At 37.8% G+C, this 21,292-nt stretch overlaps 4 protein-coding genes across 4 annotated transcripts; 2 read left to right on the forward strand and 2 right to left on the reverse strand.

Annotated features, from left to right (window-relative positions):
* LOC18792562 (putative F-box protein At5g55150) lies at positions 3,076–4,353 on the reverse strand. Its single transcript, XM_007221645.2, has one exon. The coding sequence runs from the start codon at positions 4,351–4,353 to the stop codon at positions 3,076–3,078; it is 1,278 nt and encodes a 425-aa protein (XP_007221707.2).
* On the forward strand, positions 11,698–14,441 carry LOC18791413 (60S ribosomal protein L17-2). The gene is made up of 7 exons (XM_007227463.2): positions 11,698–11,803; positions 11,923–11,959; positions 12,117–12,157; positions 13,493–13,723; positions 13,806–13,908; positions 13,986–14,053; positions 14,163–14,441. Exons 1-7 carry the CDS (start codon positions 11,801–11,803, stop codon positions 14,229–14,231), a joined length of 552 nt encoding a protein of 183 aa, XP_007227525.1. The 5' UTR covers positions 11,698–11,800; the 3' UTR covers positions 14,232–14,441.
* Positions 15,428–16,610, forward strand: LOC109949144 (probable signal peptidase complex subunit 1). Its single transcript, XM_020563654.1, has 3 exons — positions 15,428–15,527; positions 15,884–15,922; positions 16,151–16,610. Exon 3 carries the CDS (start codon positions 16,151–16,153, stop codon positions 16,430–16,432), a length of 282 nt encoding a protein of 93 aa, XP_020419243.1. The 5' UTR covers positions 15,428–15,527; positions 15,884–15,922; the 3' UTR covers positions 16,433–16,610.
* LOC18793863 (small ribosomal subunit biogenesis GTPase RsgA) lies at positions 16,758–20,341 on the reverse strand. Its single transcript, XM_007222361.2, has 5 exons — positions 19,198–20,341; positions 18,538–18,759; positions 18,234–18,428; positions 17,911–18,104; positions 16,758–17,194 (listed from the first exon to the last, which is right to left on the reverse strand). Exons 1-5 carry the CDS (start codon positions 19,858–19,860, stop codon positions 17,005–17,007), a joined length of 1,464 nt encoding a protein of 487 aa, XP_007222423.1. The 5' UTR covers positions 19,861–20,341; the 3' UTR covers positions 16,758–17,004.

The raw sequence follows: 21,292 nt of genomic DNA on the forward strand, positions 1-21,292 counted from the left end.
CGCATCCCATTTTTGGTACCCGCCAAAATTTTTAAATTTTTGCGCGACGAAAAGTACATATTGGTCGCGCAAAGTCTAAAACAATTATATAAAAAAAGTCCCGCGTCCCATTTTTGGTACCCACCCAAATTTTTGCGCGATGAAAAATATATATTGGTCGCGCAAAGTTTTGAGCGACAAAAAATATTGGTCGCACAAAGTCTAAAGTTTTTTTTTTATTTTAAAAACCCGCGTCCCATTTTTGTTACTCGCACAAATTTTTTGAGTTTTGCACGACGAACTGTTGGTCGCGCAAACTTTTGAGAGACGAAAAATTGGTTCGTTGCACAATATTTATAAAAATAATTGTTTTGAATAAGAAAAAATTAAAAAAAATTATTTTATGATTTAAAATATAATTAAGGTGAAAGCTACTTAATAAATGTATATACTATTCAATTTCTTAAGTGTTATACGTACAAAATAAATAAATTTAAAACTACTTAATAAATATATATATACACACACACCATTCAATGATCCAACCGTAAGACTTGTTTGTATATACTTCAAGATCGTATACCCCAAAAATCGCAAAAAACAAATATTCAGAGATCTAGTAACGGGACAAAACTTTTCGATAGTTATAAATGAAAAATCACGATTTAACGGTTATTTTGACTCCGATTTTCATGATTTTTTTACAGGTACACTCCTTGACCCTATATGAATACAATGACTGAATTTGATCTTCAATTTAAAACATTTGCACTAGTGGATACCACAAAATCTTATGTTATATTTAACGAAAGTATAAATAAACTCTTAATTGTTAGTGAATATATTGTTTTGATGGCATATGCATTCTACGAAACTAGTTTCAACGATCCAACCGTCAAACTTTTTTTTTATACTTCGAGATCATATACGCCAAAAATCGGAAAAAATAAACATTCATAGATCAAGTAATGGACAAAACTTTTCGACGGTTATAAATAAAAAATCATGATTTAACGGTTATTTTAACTCCGACTTTGATGATTTTTTACAGCTACACTCCTTGACCCTATATGAATACAATGACTGAATTTGATCTTCAATTTAAAATATTTACACTAGTGGATACCACAAAATCTTATGTTATATTTAACGAAAGTATAAATAAACTCTTAATTGTTAGTGAATATATTGTTTTGATGGCATACACATTCTACGAAACTAGTTTCAACGATCCAACCGTCAAACTTGTTTGTTTATACTTCGAGATCATATACGCCAAAAATCGGAAAAAATAAACATTCAGAGATCAAGCAAAGGGATAAAACTTTTCAACGGTTATAAATGAAAAATCATGATTTAACAGTTATTTTAACTCCGATTTTGATGATTTTTTACAGCTACACTCCTTGACCCTATATGAATACAATGACTGAATTTGATCTTCAATTTAAAATATTTACACTAGTGGATACCACAAAATCTTATGTTATATTTAACGAAAATATAAATAAACTCTTAATTGTTAGTGAATATATTGTTTTGATGTCATACACATTCTACGAAAACTAGTTTTAACGATCCAACCGTCAAACTTGTTTGTTTATACTTCGAGATCATGTATGCCAAAAATCGGAAAAAATAAGCATTCATAGATCAAGTAACGGGACAAAATTTTTCGACGGTTATAAATGAAAAATCATGATTTAACGGTTATTTTAACTCCGATTTTGATGATTTTTTACAGCTACACTCCTTGACCCTATATGAATACAATGACTGAATTTGATCTTCAATTTAAAATATTTACACTAGTGGATACCACAAAATCTTATGTTATATTTAACGAAAGTATAAATAAACTCTTAATTGTTAGTGAATATATTGTTTTGATGGCATATGCATACAAAAAAAATTAGTTTTAACGATCCAACCGTCAAACTTGTTTGTTTATACTTCGAGATCATATACGCTAAAAATCGGAAAAAATAAACATTCAGAGATCAAGTAATGAATAAAACTCTTTGACGGTTATAATGAAAAATCACGATTTAACGGTTATTTTAACTCCGATTTTGATAATTTTTTAAAGCTACACTCCTTGACCCTATATGAATACAATAAACTAATTCGATCGTCAATTTAAAATATATATTTTCTAACAAAAACCCAATCCGAACAATAATAATATATTTTTCTAACAAAAATCTGATCCGATCTAAAATAATAAATTTAAAGCTACTTAATAAATATATATACCGTTTAATTTCTTAAGTGTTATGCATACAAAATAAAAAAAATAAAAAAAATTGGTTTAGGTGACAAAATGTTTGGATTACGTAATGCAAAGATTTTAAAAAATAATTTTTTATTTTTATTTATTTTTATAAGGACTTTGCGCGACGAAGTTTACTTTTCGTCGCGCAAAGTCACTTTGAGCTACGAATTATTTTTCGTCGAGCAAAATTGGTCGCGCAAGACTTTGAGTGACGATGTATTGTCGTCGCGCAAAGTGATTTTGCGCGACAAATTATTTTTCGTCGCGCAAAATTTGGTCGCGCAAGACTTTGAGTGACGAAGTTTCAAGTTTCGTCGCGCAAAGTGACTTTGAGCGACGAATAGTTTTTCGTCGCGCAAAATTTGGTCGCGCAAGGGTTTTTTTTTACTAGTGTAGGATCGAACCTGGGACCACTGGTTTTAGGCCAAACATATTTTTCCACTATGACATTAGCTCAATTTTTTAGCCTTTAACCCAAAATAATTCAACATGTTACATATGTGTGTGTGTGTGTATATATATATATATGATGTTGGAACAGAAGTGTTGATTGAAAGAAATGGATCAAACTAAAGATTATTGACGGTAGTTCTCATAACATTGATTCGATGCTTTTGGCTTCACACTATAACTGATGGACCTACGACAATTTATTGACATTAAGATGCAAATTAACTCATAGGAATACCACAAGACACGCAACTCATACAATGTATAACTCTAGAACTTGTAGAGACTTATTAGTAATTGCAAATTATATCCTATCATAAGCCTACCTATTACATGTTAAACAGAAACAAAAATAGTTGATGCCAACATCACTAGGGACTAGGCACAATCCAAACGGGTTTTGAATAACTAGTGTCCACATGCTCACGAGTTATATAATATGGCTTAACAACTTTAGTTTCTAAGTTGAATTTGAATACTCCTCCAACACGAATCTCACTCCAACCCCTATGCAGCTTCCGCTTATATAGATCACCCTCCTGATACGTTTCTGCATAGTAAATCGAGTTTTCTTCCAAATTTGGCAATTCCCGGGTGGATAATGACATTGCTGATTGATTTCTGACCAAAAATAAAGCACAACCACGCAAGCACTCCACCTTCTCCCACTTTTTGGCAGCAATGTTTAACTTGCAGACATAAAAGTCCACTGCTCCTTTGGTATCAGACCCCAACCACAACCATTGCCGCTCCACAAACAGAATCTCACCCATTGACTCCACCAACCATTTTTTATGGTGCGTCATTGGGCCGTCAAGAACATTTGGATTCATGGAAGGTTGAAAATCCATGATCTTCGTGGGATAATTATTATATGTGTCCCCGAAGTCCCAAACTTGAATTGAGTGGTTGGTGGACAGTGCAAATAATTGGCCATTGTTGTGGAATACAATATCAGAATAGTGATCATGTGAACCCTCTAAGTCAGTCCATGCAGCAGCGTTGCCTCCTCTGCCGTGCTGATAGAATGCTATCCCTGGCGGTCCCAAGGAGATATCATAAATTACCACAACGACAAAGTTGTTGTTGCAAGAAGGGTCCGAGGAAAGCACAACTTTAGCAGTTGAAGCCTTTCCCGGCCTCAATGGAAGCGTCAAGCGTTGTCTAGAAATTGGATTGAAAAGATGAACGATTTCTTGGGATAATTTCATTGTTTTAAACTCCCGAATTGCCAGCCACCCATGTGATGAACCCAAACACTCGCCATAGCCATGAAAGTCTTGAGACGCTTTCCAGTCCATCTTGTAAACCTTATTCTCTGCAAGGCTAAAGAAGCACCTGCTCTCATGATCAATACGAGGGGGTTTGGGGCACCAACTCCATTTGTCGAGGATGGGGAGGATGAGGAGCATGAGCCACGGATATTGAGGCAACTTGGTGTAATACGGGGCAGAGGTATACAATCTCGCAGCACGGTTCCAAGAAGAACAGACGGCTTCAAAGCGAATGATGTCGACAACATTCGAAGAGAGCTTTTTCACGATCAACCCTAACAGCTCAGGTGGGAGTTCATCAGCCCATTTTGTTGTTGTTGGTGTTGTGCTTGAATAAGTTAGCCTCCTTCTTCCGGTGGAACAAGCCATAGCCATTGACGATGAGGATATTATTGGGATATGATTAGCTAGATTCCCAATTATTTGCATGTATTTATAGGCTGGGCTGAGATTGGGGATATGTTTTCTTTATGCTTGTTGTGCTTTCAGAAATTTCCAAGACCCTAATATATATAGAGTAGATCCTGCGCTGGGATGAAAAAGGGCAATTTTGTACCATTGTTATGTCATCGGCACCAAAATATAAAAGGAGAAAGAAAATAATAGAAATAAGAGCCTTCCTAAACAAATTGAGAGAACCTAATTCACAGAATTTCCCCAATTAAGGTGGTGGAATTCATAAAAACTCTATTACTTGACAACTTTTTTGTTTCTCTTTTTTTTTTTCTTCCCCAGTTTCCTGTATTTTAGATTTCTTTCCTTTTGCCGACTTCGCTCCCACTCCAAAAATTTGTAGCCCGTCTAAAATCGGACGTATTAAGAGCATCTCCATCTCAAAGGGCTAAGGCAAGGGCACTATTCATGTGAATAGTGGCAGCCTTGCCATTTGTGGTTCCACCCCAAAAGGCTAAGGCTACAGCAATTAGTGTTCATTGTACTTTATTTCCTTTTTTTTTTATACTTTAAACCATTAATTTTGATAATCTTTTGTAATTAAATTTTCGAATAAGATTTTTGGTTGCCACGTGTCCATTATTTTTCAGAAAAAAATTTCGGATGAGAATCTAGGTTGCCACGTGTCTTATTCCAGATAAAATTTTCGGATATTCATTATAAAAAATTATAATCTCATATTTCAGATAAGATTTTCACCTTCTAAAATTGTGCCATGTGTCCCATGTCAGATAAGATTTTCATATATTTAAAAAAAAATTATAATCTCAGATTTCATATCAGATTTTCACCCTCTAAAATTGTGCCACGTGGAGCATGTCAGATAAGATTTTCAGATATTTTTTAAAAATTATAATCTCATATTTCAGATAAGATTTTCACCATCTAAAATTATGCCACGTGTCATCTCTATCTTCTGAATCCCTCTATAAAACTACACCATCATCTCATACATCTCACACCATCTCTTATCTATTCCTTCATTTATCAGATTTTACAAAACACATTCTACCCTCAATGTCAAACTTGAGGACGGTGTTGGAGAGGCAACAAAAAGAAGATGAAGAAATCTGGAGTAGACGTGATGGTGAAGATCGAGAGGCCGATAAAGAAGAGGAAGAAATGGGTGTAGCAGCGGTGTGTATGCTTAATCAATCAAGGCAACTCCGCCGTCGTCTTACTCCGAATGTGGACAGACGTAGAGAGTCTCGGGGTAAGAATCTCTTGGAAGATTACTTTATCCCAAATTCGTTATATCTTGTTTCTAAGTTTCGAGAGAAATATAGAATGCAGCCACATTTGTTCCAAAAAATCATGCATAATATTTGTAATTACGACACATACTTCATTCAAAAGTATGATGCTGTTGGAGTTTTGGGTATTCTCTCGGAGCAAAAACTTACAGCTGCTTTGCGGATGCTTGCTTATGAGGCATCTGCAGAGCAGGTGGATGAAATTGCAAGGATAGGAAAATCAACTATCCTAGAGTGCTTGGTGAGATTCGGTGATGCAGTGGAAAATTTGTACACAAGGGAGTACCTTCGCAAACCCACGCCGAGGGACCTGCAAAACTTCTACAAAAAGCTGAGGCTTGAGGTTTCCCAGGAATGATTGGAAGTATCGATTGCATGCACTGGCAGTGGAAGAATTGTCCTACTGCTTGGCAAGGAGAGTACAGGAATCGGAAGGGCCAAAAAAGTATAATTTTGGAGGTCGTAGCTTCATTCGACTGTTGGGTTTAGCATGCCTTCTTCGAGGTTGCCGGATCTCAGAATGACCTCAACGTCCTTGGTCAATTCCCAGTGTTCGACGAGGTATTGCGAGGTCATTCCCCCCAGATCATGTACCAAATCAACAATACTGTATACTCTGGTGCGTACTACCTTGCCGACAGAATTTATCCTAGGTAGACGACATTTGTGAAAACAATTCCAAATCCCAATCTAAGAAGGAAACAAGCTTTGCTTTCTTTCAAGAAGGTTACAGGAAAGACGTGGAAATGTGTTTCGGTATCTTGCAAGCTCGTTGGGCAATTATTATGGGTGCTGCTCGGATGCTAGATGAGGAGGTGCTGCGGAGCATTATGATGACTTGCATCATCCTCCACAACATGATTGTGGAGGATGAGTATGATTATGATGCTCCAGAGGTGTTTAAACCTGATCCCATGAACACGGCGTTGATAAGAATATATGAAAGGCCAATGAGACCAAATGGACAACCAATGAAGGCCAAATCGTTACTTCGGGATGGTCGATACAACAACCCCATTATTGATTGTTATCAAGAAATGCAATCTTCATATGTTCACGAGAGACGTCAACTTGACTTGATCGAGCACTTGTGGGAGATGAAAGGCAATCACAATGGATGAAGTCAAGATTAGTGCTTTGTTTGGAATTATGCTTTATTTTATGTGTGGTGTTTTTTGGAATTATGCTTTTTATTATTATTATGCTTTTAAATATGGTTTGTTTTGTGTGTTGTTTGCAATAAATTAACGTTTGTTTTTAATTAAACTTTGTTTTGATGCTCAAATGTTTTTAATAAATAGTCATATTAATTAAGGCTTTCTTTATTGAATAAAAAGGAAACAATATAACAAATTAATACATATGGCAAAGGTGTTTCAATACAAGTTAATGGTTTTCATCATTTAACCAATCTATATTGCTAGGTCCGTTATCATGGAAAAGTTTTCTTCTCATCACATCCCTTCGTCTTAGCTTCCAATAGGCCTTTGTTTCAGGAGACATATGGCTCGTATCCATGGCCATGATTTTCATCTCTTTATCATCCATGTCTTTTTCTTGTGTCTGCTGCTGTTGAATTGCAAATGCTTCCTGTCGTGCCATGTCCGCTTCATCTCTTTTCAAGTCTCTCTCAATTCATAGTGCGATGTTCTTAGCTATTTGCTCCAATAATTGTACACATTCATTGTTCGAATTGCTCCCTCTCTTGGCCTTTGCCATCTTTCTCCCAATAGGTCTCGGCGGACTTGGGAGTGGTGACTCCATTTCCACTGGGGAGTCCAATGGCGAATCGGTTGTTGGCGAATCGTGGAGCGGCGTCTCATTCAACACAACCGGCGGACCTATGGGAATAATTTTGAATCTCAAACAATTCTTCACAACTTCCCAACATTGGAAATGCAAGAAATATTTTTTGCCTTGCCCCATGGCACCGAACCAAACTTGTGCTTATATGATCTATTAAAAATAAATAATTGGAAGTAAAAGAAAAAAAAAAGATTATGCAAGAAAACATAAACTATTTTGAAATGCAAGAATAAAATTGATTATGCAAGAAAATATAGACAAATTGGAAATGCAAAAAAAAAAATAATAAGAAATAGAATATGCAATAAAAAAACAAAGTTACATTAAATTGATTAAAATGGCAATTATAAATATTTTACCTCATCGGATAGATTTTGCCCGCTTCGAATGTTCTTCATTGTCTTTGTCAAGGCATTTCTCCATTTTCCTAACTCTTTATTTAGAATTTTTCATCTATTAGACAACGCAATTTCAGTCCGAATGGAACCCGATCTTTCACAAAATTCTTCAAGCATTTTGCTCCACATATGAGAGAACTTCATCTCATTGCCCGTGACAAGGCAATGACTAACGGTCACCCAAGACTGACACAACGCAATATTTTTCTGAGTTGTCCACGCGCCTCTAGCTTCGACATGCCATTTGTTTTTTTGATACAAATGGAAAGTAGTAGAAAACTGTGAGTGGAAAGTAAAAAATACTGGAAGGAGAAGAGTTTGTATGAAGATTTGGTGTGGAAAGTAAAAAATATTGGAAGGAGAAGAAATTGTATGAAGATTTGGTATGGAAAGTAAATAAAATTGTTAGGTATTTATAGGGAAAAAATCCAGAATTTTTTGAAATTTTAAAAAAAAAATTCAGAATTTTTTTTACCGTCTGATTTTTGGAAAAAAACCGATCTGAGCATCCAGGTTGCGACACGTGGCATATGTCCGTTGGATTATGTCAGGGATGACGTCAAATTTTTTTTACTGTTGGCACGTGAAACTCACGCTCCAATGATCAAAAAAATGTGAATTTTGCTCGCTGACGTCACCGCCCTCGAGCTAAAGCTTAAGACCCAAATCTTTTCATATAATAGCTTATGAGATTTGAAAAAAAAGAGGAAGAAAAAGGAGAGTTCCAAAAAGTATTGCGCTCCACATGTATCTATTTGTATGATAAAACTACTAGAGTGCTGCTATAAACACCAAATTTATGCACAAAATTTATATCCTAAATAATGGGGTATTAATAAATTAGTAACATGTATTTTGCGTATTTTGTTTAATAAAAAAAATTATAAAAAGCAATGTTAAATTAACAAAAAGAAAGTCACCACCGCACAGCGTATCCCATCACCGCCACCAGCCTTACTATTGTTCCTCAGCCTGCCGAACCATCATGGCTAGTGCGTCTGGCCTTCCACATTAATTAGAAGCCCAAGGCTATGAGAGGTATCTCTCAGAGATGTAATTTAAATAACATAACTCAAACTATTTCTTGCTGCAAATTATTTGGTTGAATTTTGAGATTAATTTTTGCAAAAAGAAACACAAAAAACTTTTGAGTTTTGCCAAATACTATTTCTACCAAAAATGCCATATATGGGGGCATCAGTGCAACTCTAAGCAAAAAGTGCTCAACCTATTTATAACAAACAAAAACAGTTGAGACTGAGACTAACGTAACCAAGTACTAAGCACAATCTTTTCTCTTATTGGGCCGAAAGCACTAGGCACAATCCAAACGGGTGGTGAACAACTAGCGCTCTTAGGCACTCGAGTTGTATAATATGGTTTAACAAGTTTAGTTTCTAGGTTGTATACTTCTACATGAATATCAAAATTATAATCACAATCCTTCTGCAGCTTCCACTCATAAATCGAGTTTTCTTTTAATCTTGGCAGTTCTTGGGTGGATAATGACATTGCCGGTTGATTTCTGCCCAAAAATAAAGCACAATCAGGCAAACATTCCACCTTCTCCCACGTTTTGGCAGCAATGTTTAACTTGTAGATATAAAATTCCACTGCTCCTGATCTGGAATCATTCTCGGAACTTTCCCGCCCCACAAGCAAAAGATGACCCATCGAGTCCACAAACCATCGTTCATCCTTCGTCATGCTGCCACCACCAATAACATTCAGATCCATGGAAGGTTGAAAATTCATGATCTTCGTGGGAATATTATCATTACAGGTGTCCCCGAAGTCCCAAACTTTAATTGAGTGGTCTATCCACAGTGCAAATAAATGGCCATTGTTGTGGAATACGATATCAGAATTGCCATACCAAGGATAACCCCCCAAATCAGTCCATGCTGCAGCGTTGTCTCCTCCTCTGCCGTGCTGATATAATGCTACCCTTGTCCCTTGGAGGGATGATAAATCACCACAACGACAAAGTTGTTGTTGCGAGAGGGATCCGAGGAAAGCACAACTTTATGTATTGAAGACCCGCGCGGTGGCTAGGGAGGAAGCGTCCTGCATTGTGTAGAAATTGGATTGAAAAGATGAACGATTTCGTATTCCCTGAGCACCTTATTCTCCCGAACCACCAGCCACCCATGTGATGAACCCAAAAAGGAAACAGCCCGGTCATGAAAGCCAAAGCCTTGGGACGTATCCCAGTCCATCTTGTAAACGTTATTGTCTGCAAGGCTGAAGAAGCACCAGCTGTGATGGTCATGAGAGGGCCATGGATATTGTTGCTTATCCCGTTGGGTGAAGAGCTTGAGCCATGGATATTGAGGAGGCAACTGGGTGTGATACGGGGCAGAGGTATACGATCTTGCAGCGCGGTTCCAAGAAGAACAGACGGCTTTAAAGCGAATGATGTCGACGAAATTCCAAGCGAGCTTTTTCACGATCAACTCTAAAAGATCAGCTGGGAGTTCATCAGTCCACTTATTTGGTGTTGGTGTTGTGCTTGAACTCCTTCTTTCGGTGGTGCAAGCCATAGCCATTTATGATGATGATGATATTGGGATATGGTTAAGCCTCCTTCTTTTGGTGGTGCAAGCCAATTGACTATTAGTTTACAATGCATTTATATGCGGGGCTTTGCTGCTGATGATAAAACCCTAATGAACTATTATTGTTATTTTTTTTGCCTGAACTCTAATGAATTATTTTCTTCCTTCCCGTGAGTCCCATCCAAATTCGGACCTACTTATTAGTTTGGCTTTCCACGATAAATATTTTTTCATATTTGCATTGTAGATACATACACTCCGACTTGGATTCGGATAGAGCCTTCAGTAGTTTCCTATACAATTTATTATTTAGAGAAGAAAAAACCACGTTGACTCTTGAACGGGGCCTAAATCAAGTAAACTTGGTGTGTAAATGTGTCAAAATTACGAATGTTATTCTTACAAAACATCTCAAAATTGAACATATAACTAAATGGCATTGCCCAAAAGAACTCTAGTGTAATATATATGTTAAATTTTGTGCATGTGCTTTAGTATTTAATGTTGTGAATTTGTATAATAACATTTATATGTGAACAACAAACCTAATATATTGTGATCATGATTTCACGCATCTTATAATTCAAATAAAGATCATGTTTGGGAGATCATGTTTAGAGACCAATTTATATACTGTGTCTCTAATAAAGATGGGACCTATTATATTGATGGGCTCCACTTATATTAGATAGATGGTATACAAATTAGTTTCTAAAGATAATATCCATACCATTTTCCTTTGAATAAAATCGTGATATTATTGACATGCCACTTATGATCTTCACACGATAGTATGTGGGTCCATAATTTTCTTGGAGCGTTAGTGTTGATTCATTGAGAACTTTCCACACGACGATGAAGAGTTTGGTTTTGACTTTTGGTAGAAACTCAATTAGGCAGTTAGACTGTTTTACTATTATCTTTTCATAATGAGGGCCTCATCTAAGGCCTCAGATAAGACCGTCAACATAAAATGACTCATAGGATCAGTTTGGGGTTTGGAATATTGAGCTAGTTTATGTTATTTTTTTCATTTCATATTTCATGTGGTTCGATTTAGTTTTCAATTTAGCCCTTTACCATTTTGAATTGAGGACAGGCCGTACCCGAATCCAGAGAATTGTTAATAAGAGCCCACTTAAACGAAAACGACGTCGTTTATGATATGAGCCCAGTGCAAACTAAACTTTTACAGCCCAGCCCAAGTGAGAGGGTCCATGAGCATTAGGTCTGGGATTTACCTAGGGTTTCATTTTGCTTTTGTTTATAAAAGCACAAGTCCCACACGACTCGCCTCTTCTGCTAAATAGCAAACGCAAACCCCTTCTGTGAGGCAGAAGCAGCATCAGCCGCCATGGTACCTTTTCTCCTCCACCACTTGAATCTTCTTTCTCTCTCTTCCTCGCATGCGAAAGCTTGTTTAGCTTCTGAATCTCTACCGCTTCAAATGCATTTAACCTTCATCTTTTGTTTCAGGTGAAGTACTCCAGGGAGCCCGACAATATCACCAAGTGTATGTGCTCTTATGGCTTTTCATGGTTCTAGATCTCGTCGTTTATCTTCTATGCGAATCTGAGCTGAATGGCATTGATTTTGTTTTTCATTTGGGTTTCTCTGGGAAAGCCGTTTTGATCTTATAGTGGCTTGTATTTTTGTTTCTTTTGTTACAGCCTGCAAAGCAAGGGGTTCTGACCTCAGAGTTCATTTCAAGGTATTGTTATTATTTTTGGCTTGCCAGAGTGTCTGATGTTTCGGATTTTAGCGTGTTTCGGTTAAAGCCGGCTTGTTTGTGCTTTGCTGCTTTTACGTTAACTATGTGATGATTTACTGTGAAATGATGGATTAAAATTTGGTTTCATTGTCAAATCTGATAAATAAAAAAAGGCATGGTTTCATTGTGAAATCTGATAAATAAATAAAAAGCATGGTTTCATTGTGAATGGGTTGACGTCACTATAATGTAACATTTTGAATTACTAGTTTTGTGTTGTTTGTTCTAGAAATGAGCTTTTAATGTATTGCAATTTTTTTTTTGGTCCGGTTCAATTTTTGTGGTCTGTTGGTTGGTTTCCTAGTTTCACAATTAGGATTCTGGTTGAGAACATTATGTAAACAAGGGAATTATTTTGCTCTTCTGCTGTGAGTTAAGTTTTAAGTTGAGTTATGGTGGTAATCTGTTGCATAATATGTTAGCATCAGATAGTGATTATAAAATGTTCTGAATCCATTTATTTTTCTTCTCACAAATTTTGTCTCAACTCTCATAGTTGAATGCACACAGTTGCATGTATTTAGTTTTTTGAGTCCTGATGAAAAAAGGCAGGCCTTTATTCCCATATGTGAACTGGGCTCTCATAAACTTCAGGTAGATCACTTACATTGTTTTTGGGTGAACCTCTGTACGTGCATCAGTTGCATGTGACTTAAGGTTCAGTAAATGATGGAACATTTGCGCGTATGAAATATTATTAGTTTTTTGAAACCTGATTATAAAAGCAGGGCTTAGTTGCCTTATGTGAACTGAGCTCCCGTAAACTTCAGGGACATTAACTGCATTGTTTTTGGGTGAACCTTTGTACTTGCATCAGTTGCATGTGACTTAAGGTTCAGTAAATGATGGCACATTTGCACATACATGTAAATATTATTAATTTTTTGAAACCTGATTATAAAAGCAGGGCTTAGTTGCCTTATGTGAACTAGGCTCCCGTATATTTCAGGAATATAAACTGCATTGTTTTTGGGTGAGCCTCTGTACTTGCATATGTTGCACGTGACTGAAGGTTCAGTAAATAATGGAACATTGGCAAGTGTCTATATATATAAAAAAAATTCAAAACCTGATGGATTGTGATCATTTATGTTGTTATTGACTTTGCATCTTGCTTGGTAATACCTTGATTTGGTTTCCTTGTCAAAAGGTCTTGCGGTGTAGAATTATCTGTCAGTCACCTCCTGCCAATCTATTAAAATATGCATCGTCATAGTTGCACATTCTCTGTCAAGTACTCATTTAAGTCTGAACTTATGTTTTTATTTTTCACAGAACACGAGGGAAACTGCATTTGCTATCAGAAAGTTGCCCCTAGTCAAGGCAAAGAGGTATTTGGAGGATGTTCTGGTCCACAAGCAGGCCATTCCCTTCCGCCGTTTCTGTCGTGGTGTTGGGCGTACTGCTCAGGCAAAGAACAGGCATTCCAATGGACAGGGACGCTGGCCTGTCAAATCTGCCAAGTTCATATTAGATTTGCTTAAGAATGCTGAGAGCAATGCTGAAGTATGTTTCCATCTGGCTTTTGACTTTGTTGCTGTTGTCTTTATTTGTTCTGAAGACTAATAATTGCTGGACAATCTTTCAGGTGAAGGGTTTGGATGTTGATTCGCTAATTGTATCTCACATCCAAGTCAACCAAGCACAGAAGCAAAGGCGCAGAACCTACAGGGCTCACGGAAGAATCAACCGTATGTTCCAGAGTTTGGCCTTCTTTTATTATTGAAAGTTCTTTTTGTATTGATTTATATTGCTAAACCTTTTGCAGCCTATATGTCATCCCCCTGCCATATTGAGCTGATTTTGGCCGAGAAGGAAGAGCCTGTCAAGAAAGAGGTAATTTGATGACGACACATCTAGAGTATCATGTTGAAAACTTGGGAAGCTAGTGACTGATTAATTTGATTTGCCTTGCCTCTTCTCTGATACTGTGTCTTCATTGCAGCCTGAGAGCCAGTTGGCAACTAGCAAATCTAAGAAGTCTCAAGCTCTACGAAGCGGTGCTTCCTCGTAAAGTGTCACAAGAAATCGAAGAGGCATTATCGATTCATCGTTTGCATTGATATGGTTTTTGGCTGCTTTTTATATAGTTTGAGATGTTGTGTAGACAATTTTTGGTACTCGTGTTTTAGTTTCAGATTATGTTATGTTTTGTTGGAGAATATGCTTGAAAGTCGATGTTTATCATAATTAGACCCCATCAATATCATGAGCCTTTTATATATTCTTTTGTGCCGATTGTCGTGGTATGCCACTCCATTTCATTATGTCAAGCAAATTCCCAATCTGAAATCGGAAACCGCCCCTTTTTATTCCTTGATTTGATTTGTCGTAATATTCCATTGTGAAGCTGTGCCCTAAGCTAAAACCTTCTTTGTTAATATGGAATAGCGGCGCAACAGTGTTGGATTGTTTTTGAATGTCTAACGAATTTCCCATCTAGAATGTTAATCTTTTTCATAACAAAGCTTTAAGTTTAATTTGGTAGATAACTTTGCCTATCCTCGTGTTGTGATTAACAAATCATAAAAGAAAAGAAAATGTTAAATCAATTCACAACACCATAAAAGAAAAGAAAATATTAGATTAATTTAATTGATATAGTTGTCCACCTCATTTGTCATATAAGATGGTATGTGAATGTAATATACAAATGTGATATGAATAGAGTTATTCTATGTCATAATCCAACATTTTCAGTCTATCAATCGCCATTTAGAGATCATCTTTAGAAGAAGAAAAAAAAAATCAATGAAATTAAAGATCGGTTGTCGTATCAACTAAATGAACACTTGTGTTAATTGTTACTAAAATTGTTGAATTGGATGACTAAACAATCTCCAATTTAATATTTTTTTAATAATGGAAAATGAATATTTTCAATTATGACATAAGCATTGTGAAAATTATTAGAAAATAACTTAAAATGCCACCCTTTTCATAATTTGAACTAAATTATTTCATCAAAAAGGGGGGTCCGCCCAGCCAAACTTGTTAAGTGGGTTAGTATTCGATGGTAGTCCAGGGGGTTTATTCTTGGGTTGAAACCGCAGGGTTAGGGGGAGAATTTAATTGGGCTGGCAACCCAGAACTGAATAAGACCCAAAATTTATCAAAGCACCACACGAATCCACGTATGCGCTGAGCTTATCGACCGTTAGATGAAAAATGAACGATTATGATTTCATTCACGGACCGAAGGTGCGTTTAAATTTTTTTTATTCGTCTAATTTTTCCCCTATAGATGCACAAATTCTCACTCTCGCTCAGTTTATCACTCCCGTGCTTTCGTTAGTTGGCCTGTTCGCAGGTACGCTACTCTCTCCTTCTCTTTCTCTCGTGGAATTTCAATCGTTTAGTTGCAGGGAAACTTGAGTGTAACCCAGGTCTAGGGTTTTGGATCCAAACTTGTTCGAATTTCGGCTGCTCCATAATTTTTCCTTTTGCAATGCTGCCATCGCTTTACTTGAATTTGGTTCTGTTTTGTTCATCGGCACCCGAAGGATTTCGTATTGCTTAGCAGTCAAATTATTTCCATGATTTATTAGATCTCATTGGTTTTCTTATACGAGTCTCGACTCGACTGAATGGCATTGAATTTTTTGTATTTTTCTCTTTGTTTTTGCTTTCTTATAATGGTTTTCCTCTTTTCTTCTCGTTTTACAGCTTGCAAAGCAAGGGGTTCTCCTCAGAGTTCATTTCAAGGTATTGTTTCTATGGTTTGTTTCAAACGTTGCGAATTTGCTTTATTTTGTTTTAATTAATTTGTTTGGTCTTTAGCTGCTTTTGCGTCATCTGCATGCCATATAGTTGTGGAAAGAGGGATGTAGATTAAATTACATTATGAATGAATCCTGATGAAAAAGCAGGCCCTTGTTTGTTTGCCTGAGGAAGATTACTTTGTTTCATCAAGTTTTGTTTGTAAATTTTCAGATGGATTGGCAAGGCCAAAAGCTAGCTGAGCAGTTGATGCAGATACTGCTGTTGGTGTTCGCGGTGGTGGGTTTCCTCGCTGGTTACATAACTGGGTCGTTCCAGATGATGGTTCTCACATATGCTGGTGGTGTGGTTCTCACCACATTGGTCACTGTCCCCAACTGGCCTTTCTTCAATCGCAACCCGCTCAAGTGGTTGGACCCGAGCGAAGCCGAGAAGCATCCCAAGCCGCAGCCACAGCAGCCTGTGAGTTCAAAGAAGAAAGCCTCCAAGAAGTAAGAAGTAGGTCACTTTTGACCGATCACAGCAATGGAGTAGCATTTGTAAGTTTCACTGTGTCATTTGTGACACCCAAATACCGTGCTAAAATTTGAATGAGACATTTACATTGTAAGACTTATGTTTTCAGCACTTTATACAATGAATGACTAGAACTAGAAGAGATGTTCTTGGTATCTGCAGCTTTGTGTTTTATGCGTTTCTGATTCAGAAATAGGAAGCCGTTTGCTTTGCTTTTGACAGTTAATAGATGCAAAATAATTTACAAAAGTAATCTGATAACTGTTATATAACTCTTCAAAACATGTGGGGTAGAGTAAAAAGGTTGAAAGCCAAGGAACTAGAATTAAGAAATTACTGAATCAAAGATTTAAAGCATGATTAAGTGTGAAGATGTCTGGCATTGGTTTGGCTACAACTAGCAAACTCTGCTTGCATGTTTCACTACAATAGACTCCAGCCATCCGATTACTTTCATGCTGTTATCTGTATAGCCGTGGTCAGTCAGTCTACCTTCTGTAATGAGATCGAGGTTCAAACTCAACTATTTACAGTGTATATGAAGCAACTTCCTACTGGTTTTCATCCCTCATTGCCTTTAAAAAGGGATCGTTTTCCTCATCTAGTAAGTTGTCGTCATCATCCAGCTCATCTAATTCATCGAGTAGTGATTGGTTCATACTCTTGCGAGATACTCTCCTATGCTTCTTGAGCTCCAACCGTGGTTCTGCTTGCTGAACACCCTTATCTCCCATCTTGTACCTGCAAAGATTATGACACATTTAGGTTCAATAACATAACAAACAAAATATGTAAGGTACTAAAACCATGTGCTAGAGATACAACTGAACTACATTTGTGTTAGTAATGAGACTAAAACGGAATGTGTAAGGTATGCAAACTATATGATAGAGATACAACTGAACAACATTTTGGGTCCTCATCGAAAGTGAAAACTAAAAGGAATCCAGGGCGAAGTAGCACAATGATGAATGCCATTTGCTGAAATAACACCATTCAGCTGTTGAAACCTGTCCAACAAGCTGTCCATTCAACAAGTATTCATCATTTTGGTAGTTCAATGATTATGTCTGAAAGAGCACAAGCTGTCCATTCAACAAGTGATTATGGCAGAGATTATGTCTGAAATAGCACAATGATGAATACCAGAGCGACGTTAAGCAGCCAGAAAATGATGTTAACAATTATTCTTTCTTTGCATATCAGTATGAATAATAAATAAAATTTTACAATTTTTTAACATGTAAAGAAAGGATTTCCAAGTGATTTAAGCCATAAAGATGCCGCCATCACCCAACCACTATGTTTCTGTGCAGCATATCATTTCTCACTTTACACCATAACAACCATGGTATCCGCATTCAAGTAGCAGTTTTCTTAAACCGCAGAAATGAACAATTTAGTTCAATAAGCATGCATACAGGGCTAATGACGTGCTATATAGAACTCAAGCATACCTTACGTCACCCTCCTTTTTTGTTCCAAAAGTCCTCAACTGAAATTCCTCTCTGATTCTGATCTCATCAAGAAGTTGGAAATAGTATGGATATCTTTCCCAATCAGCTTTAACGATGCACCCTGGTTCACCAAGATGCAGGCAATCATTGAACGAGCATTTTGCAGGCTCACTGTCACTGAGCATCTGGCGGATCTGATCAGGATAAACGAGACGAGACAGTACCGATAGAAACCGATAAAAGTTAACATGTGCTATGAATGTGATGCAAAAGGAACTTAAGTACATGAATCAAGTGCAGTTTATAACACAAAGTACACAAACCTCTGGGAATGCTTGTGCCAGAGATTGCTTTGTTACTTTCATTAAACTAGGCTGGTTGAACCCAGGAGTATCAGCAAGATAACCCCCTGCAGACAGTGGAAGCAACGAGACATTCCGAGTAGTATGTTTCCCCCTGCCACTTCTTGTTGAAACCTGTCCAACAAGCTGATCCTCAAACCACTTGCTGCCTAAAATCTGTAATAAGGACATGGAAGAAGAATGGGAAAATGAGTACCATAGTGGTTGCACAAACACAGCATTGGAAAGAAAACGAGAAAAGAAAGAAGAGAGAGATAAAACCCACTGGATCAAACAAATTTTCCCCTTCTGCAGCATCCGAAGCATTGTGGTTGTTCCTCAAAGCATTAATCAGACTAGACTTTCCAACTCCACTTGGACCTACAATCACACTTGTTTGATCTCTCAATATAAAGGCAAGGGAATCAAGTCCATATTTAGATTCAACGCTGCAAAAATTTGGCTTGTAGCCCCACTTGTGTAGCCTAGAATTCCATGCAACCATTGCCTGCGTATTTCATCAAAGACTAGCACGCTTAAGAATCAATACTACCAGAAAGATGGATAAAGATTATATAGCAACTTATAAAAGCAAACCACATTTATCATGCCAAAATCATCCCAATTCGCATTCCAATTCGGTCAAGTGCTAAATTTGGAGATTACACAGAGAAATATGATAGAACCAGAGCATGCACAAAATGTCATCTATAGCACCAGCACTACATTAGGCACTTTTGTTTTCCTTTTCTTAGAGGCCGCTTACTAAACAGCTTTAACCAAACATTGTGTACAGCATACATATGAAACTATGAATCTTGCCTCAGAGGCTCAGAGGCTCAGAGGCTCAGCCAATTAAACACTAGAGATGATTAAATTATAGCAAATTAAGAAGCCAAACTAATCACCACCATTAACAGAACTTAGAGAAGAATCGGATTCGAACCTCTTCGTCAACCAGCTCGCACTTGTTCAAAGCGAGTGTGAGTGGAATTCCAGTGGACTCGGCCTCGATCAAGAACCTAGTGAGCGCGAACGGCTCGAGCTTGGGCTGGTCCATGGAGAAGAGCACGAGCAGATGGTCCACATTGGCGACGGGCGGGTCAAGAATCTCGGAGCTCCGCTGGTACACATTCTCGATCATGCCCCGGCGGTCCACCCAATCAATGGACCCCACCAGCACCTTGTCCCCAACTAACACTCTCCTCTTGATCTTCTTCAGCACCGCCTTCACAACACACAGCAACTCCACTTTGCTCTCGTCGAAGCTTCTAGGAGGTTCCACTATGACGCGCATGAAGTTGGCTTGGGCGGCGGCGACGGTGCCGACGCTTTTGGATTCAGAGAGAGGCGGCTTGTCCTGAGGAGAGAGAACCGGGGCGAGGGACGAGTAGTCCTTGACGGTCTGTTTGGCTCTGAGAAGCTTCTTGCTCGGGGGCTGGGATTTCCTGGAGACATTAGGGTTGTGCTGCTGTTTGGCTGCGGCGACGGAGAAGCATCGGAGGGTTGAGATTTGGCGGATGAGCTTGGCGACGGTTGGGAGAGTTGTGGCGGTGGTGGTAGGGATGATGGTGCTGTGGCGGAGGATGGAAATGGAGGCAATCGGCATGGAAGAGGTGGTGTTTGGTTACGGAGATTAATTTGGTTCGGTGAAGGATGGGTTTGGCCTTTGGGGTTGGTAATCTAATTGAAATTTGGTTCAGTTAGAAGAGGGGGAGAGGGGTTATGAAGTTTGGGACTCATTTCTGTTAACAGATGGGAGTGGAAGGAACTGCACAGTCATTTGCCAATCCACAATATTTCCCTCCTTACCCATAAAAAGGAACTCCACCTTCCTTGTCCTTCGCGAATTATCCAGCTCGCAGTATGCTGCTAGCTAACTGACTGCGAAATACAGCTGAAAACGACGTCGTCTTGTGATGCTAATGCGATGGATGGATCAACGTGAACTTCATGGCTTCGCCCGACTCCGGTGCAAACTTGACAACCAGTGATGAAGAAGACCGAAGTCCAATATCAAAAAGGAAAGAAGAGAAATGAGCCCAATAACTGAAGCTTAGGCCCCTTTTCTTGGGCCTTGTAACCTTTAGCCTATTAGATTATAGTTTCAATTTGGTGGTCGAGGATGTGAATTTGTATATGTGGCTTCTTTTTTTATTTCTTTGGGTTATGGGAAATAAGAGACAAATACTACCATCTAACACCACCGCTACAATCACCACCCTTTTCTGCATCCTAAAATTTCGATTAAATTTTATTTTAATATTTTAAAGTTAAAGTGGCTTATTTACCATTGATTGTGATTTCGTATTCCATTTTACCTCCCACCGTTATCTAAATTAATAAGTCTATTAGTTTTGATGACGTGGAATGGCTATTTTAGTTTTTTTTTTACTGCAAGTGATGATGTGTTATGTGAAATGCCTACTTTTTTTTTTTTTTGGTTAAATTGAATTAAATTTAAAATAATGTAATTACTTGTTTAATTAAAAATTTATATATAATTAATAAAATAAAAATCTTTCTTCTTTATGCTTTAAAAATAAAATAAATTATAAATAAACACTACCTAAATCCAACTCTCCCCAGCAACACCATCTCAAGCAGCTTCCCCAGCCCCTCTCCACTCCTCTATACTTCTTCCTTCCAATTTCCAAAACATAAAAAAGAAAATAAAAGATCAATCCATATTCCCAAAGAATGGCATCATCCTTCCTCCTTTCTCCTCTCTCTGCAACCAACCACCACACCATCATCCTTAACCACCCAAACCCACCACCAATCATACCCACCCACACCCCCCACTAGCCATGCCGTCACCACCCTTTTTCTTCAGCAATGTCTGCTCTCTTCCACACTTTGACCATTCCGTCTAGTGTCCACCGTTCCGATGTACACCAACCCCTCGACGCTAGCGACGACAGAGTTGTCGTAGTGGACGTGGATGGACAAAACGACGTCGGAGTGCTTGATCCATATGGTTTTCTGTCTTTTGTTTTGAATTATTGTTTGAAAAGCTAGTGATTTAGGGTCTGTCCATT

Source organism: Prunus persica, chromosome G1, assembly GCF_000346465.2.
Source record: "Prunus persica cultivar Lovell chromosome G1, Prunus_persica_NCBIv2, whole genome shotgun sequence".
NCBI lineage: Eukaryota > Viridiplantae > Streptophyta > Magnoliopsida > Rosales > Rosaceae > Prunus > Prunus persica.

Excerpts from the sequence above, each read along its gene's own strand:
- LOC18792562 (XM_007221645.2), bottom strand. The coding sequence starts at position 4,353 with ATGGCTATGGCTTGTTCCACCGGAAGAAGGAGGCTAACTTATTCAAGC.
- LOC18793863 (XM_007222361.2), bottom strand. The coding sequence starts at position 19,860 with ATGCCGATTGCCTCCATTTCCATCCTCCGCCACAGCACCATCATCCCT. Across the intron at positions 18,429-18,537 it reads GGGAAAATTTGTTTGATCCA|ATTTTAGGCAGCAAGTGGTT; the intron begins GTGGGTTTTATC and ends TCCTTATTACAG. Across the intron at positions 17,195-17,910 it reads AAAAAGGAGGGTGACGTAAG|GTACAAGATGGGAGATAAGG; the intron begins GTATGCTTGAGT and ends TAATCTTTGCAG.
- LOC18791413 (XM_007227463.2), top strand. Across the intron at positions 11,960-12,116 it reads GCCCGACAATATCACCAAGT|CCTGCAAAGCAAGGGGTTCT; the intron begins GTATGTGCTCTT and ends CTTTTGTTACAG. Across the intron at positions 14,054-14,162 it reads AAGAGCCTGTCAAGAAAGAG|CCTGAGAGCCAGTTGGCAAC; the intron begins GTAATTTGATGA and ends TCTTCATTGCAG.
- LOC109949144 (XM_020563654.1), top strand. The coding sequence starts at position 16,151 with ATGGATTGGCAAGGCCAAAAGCTAGCTGAGCAGTTGATGCAGATACTG.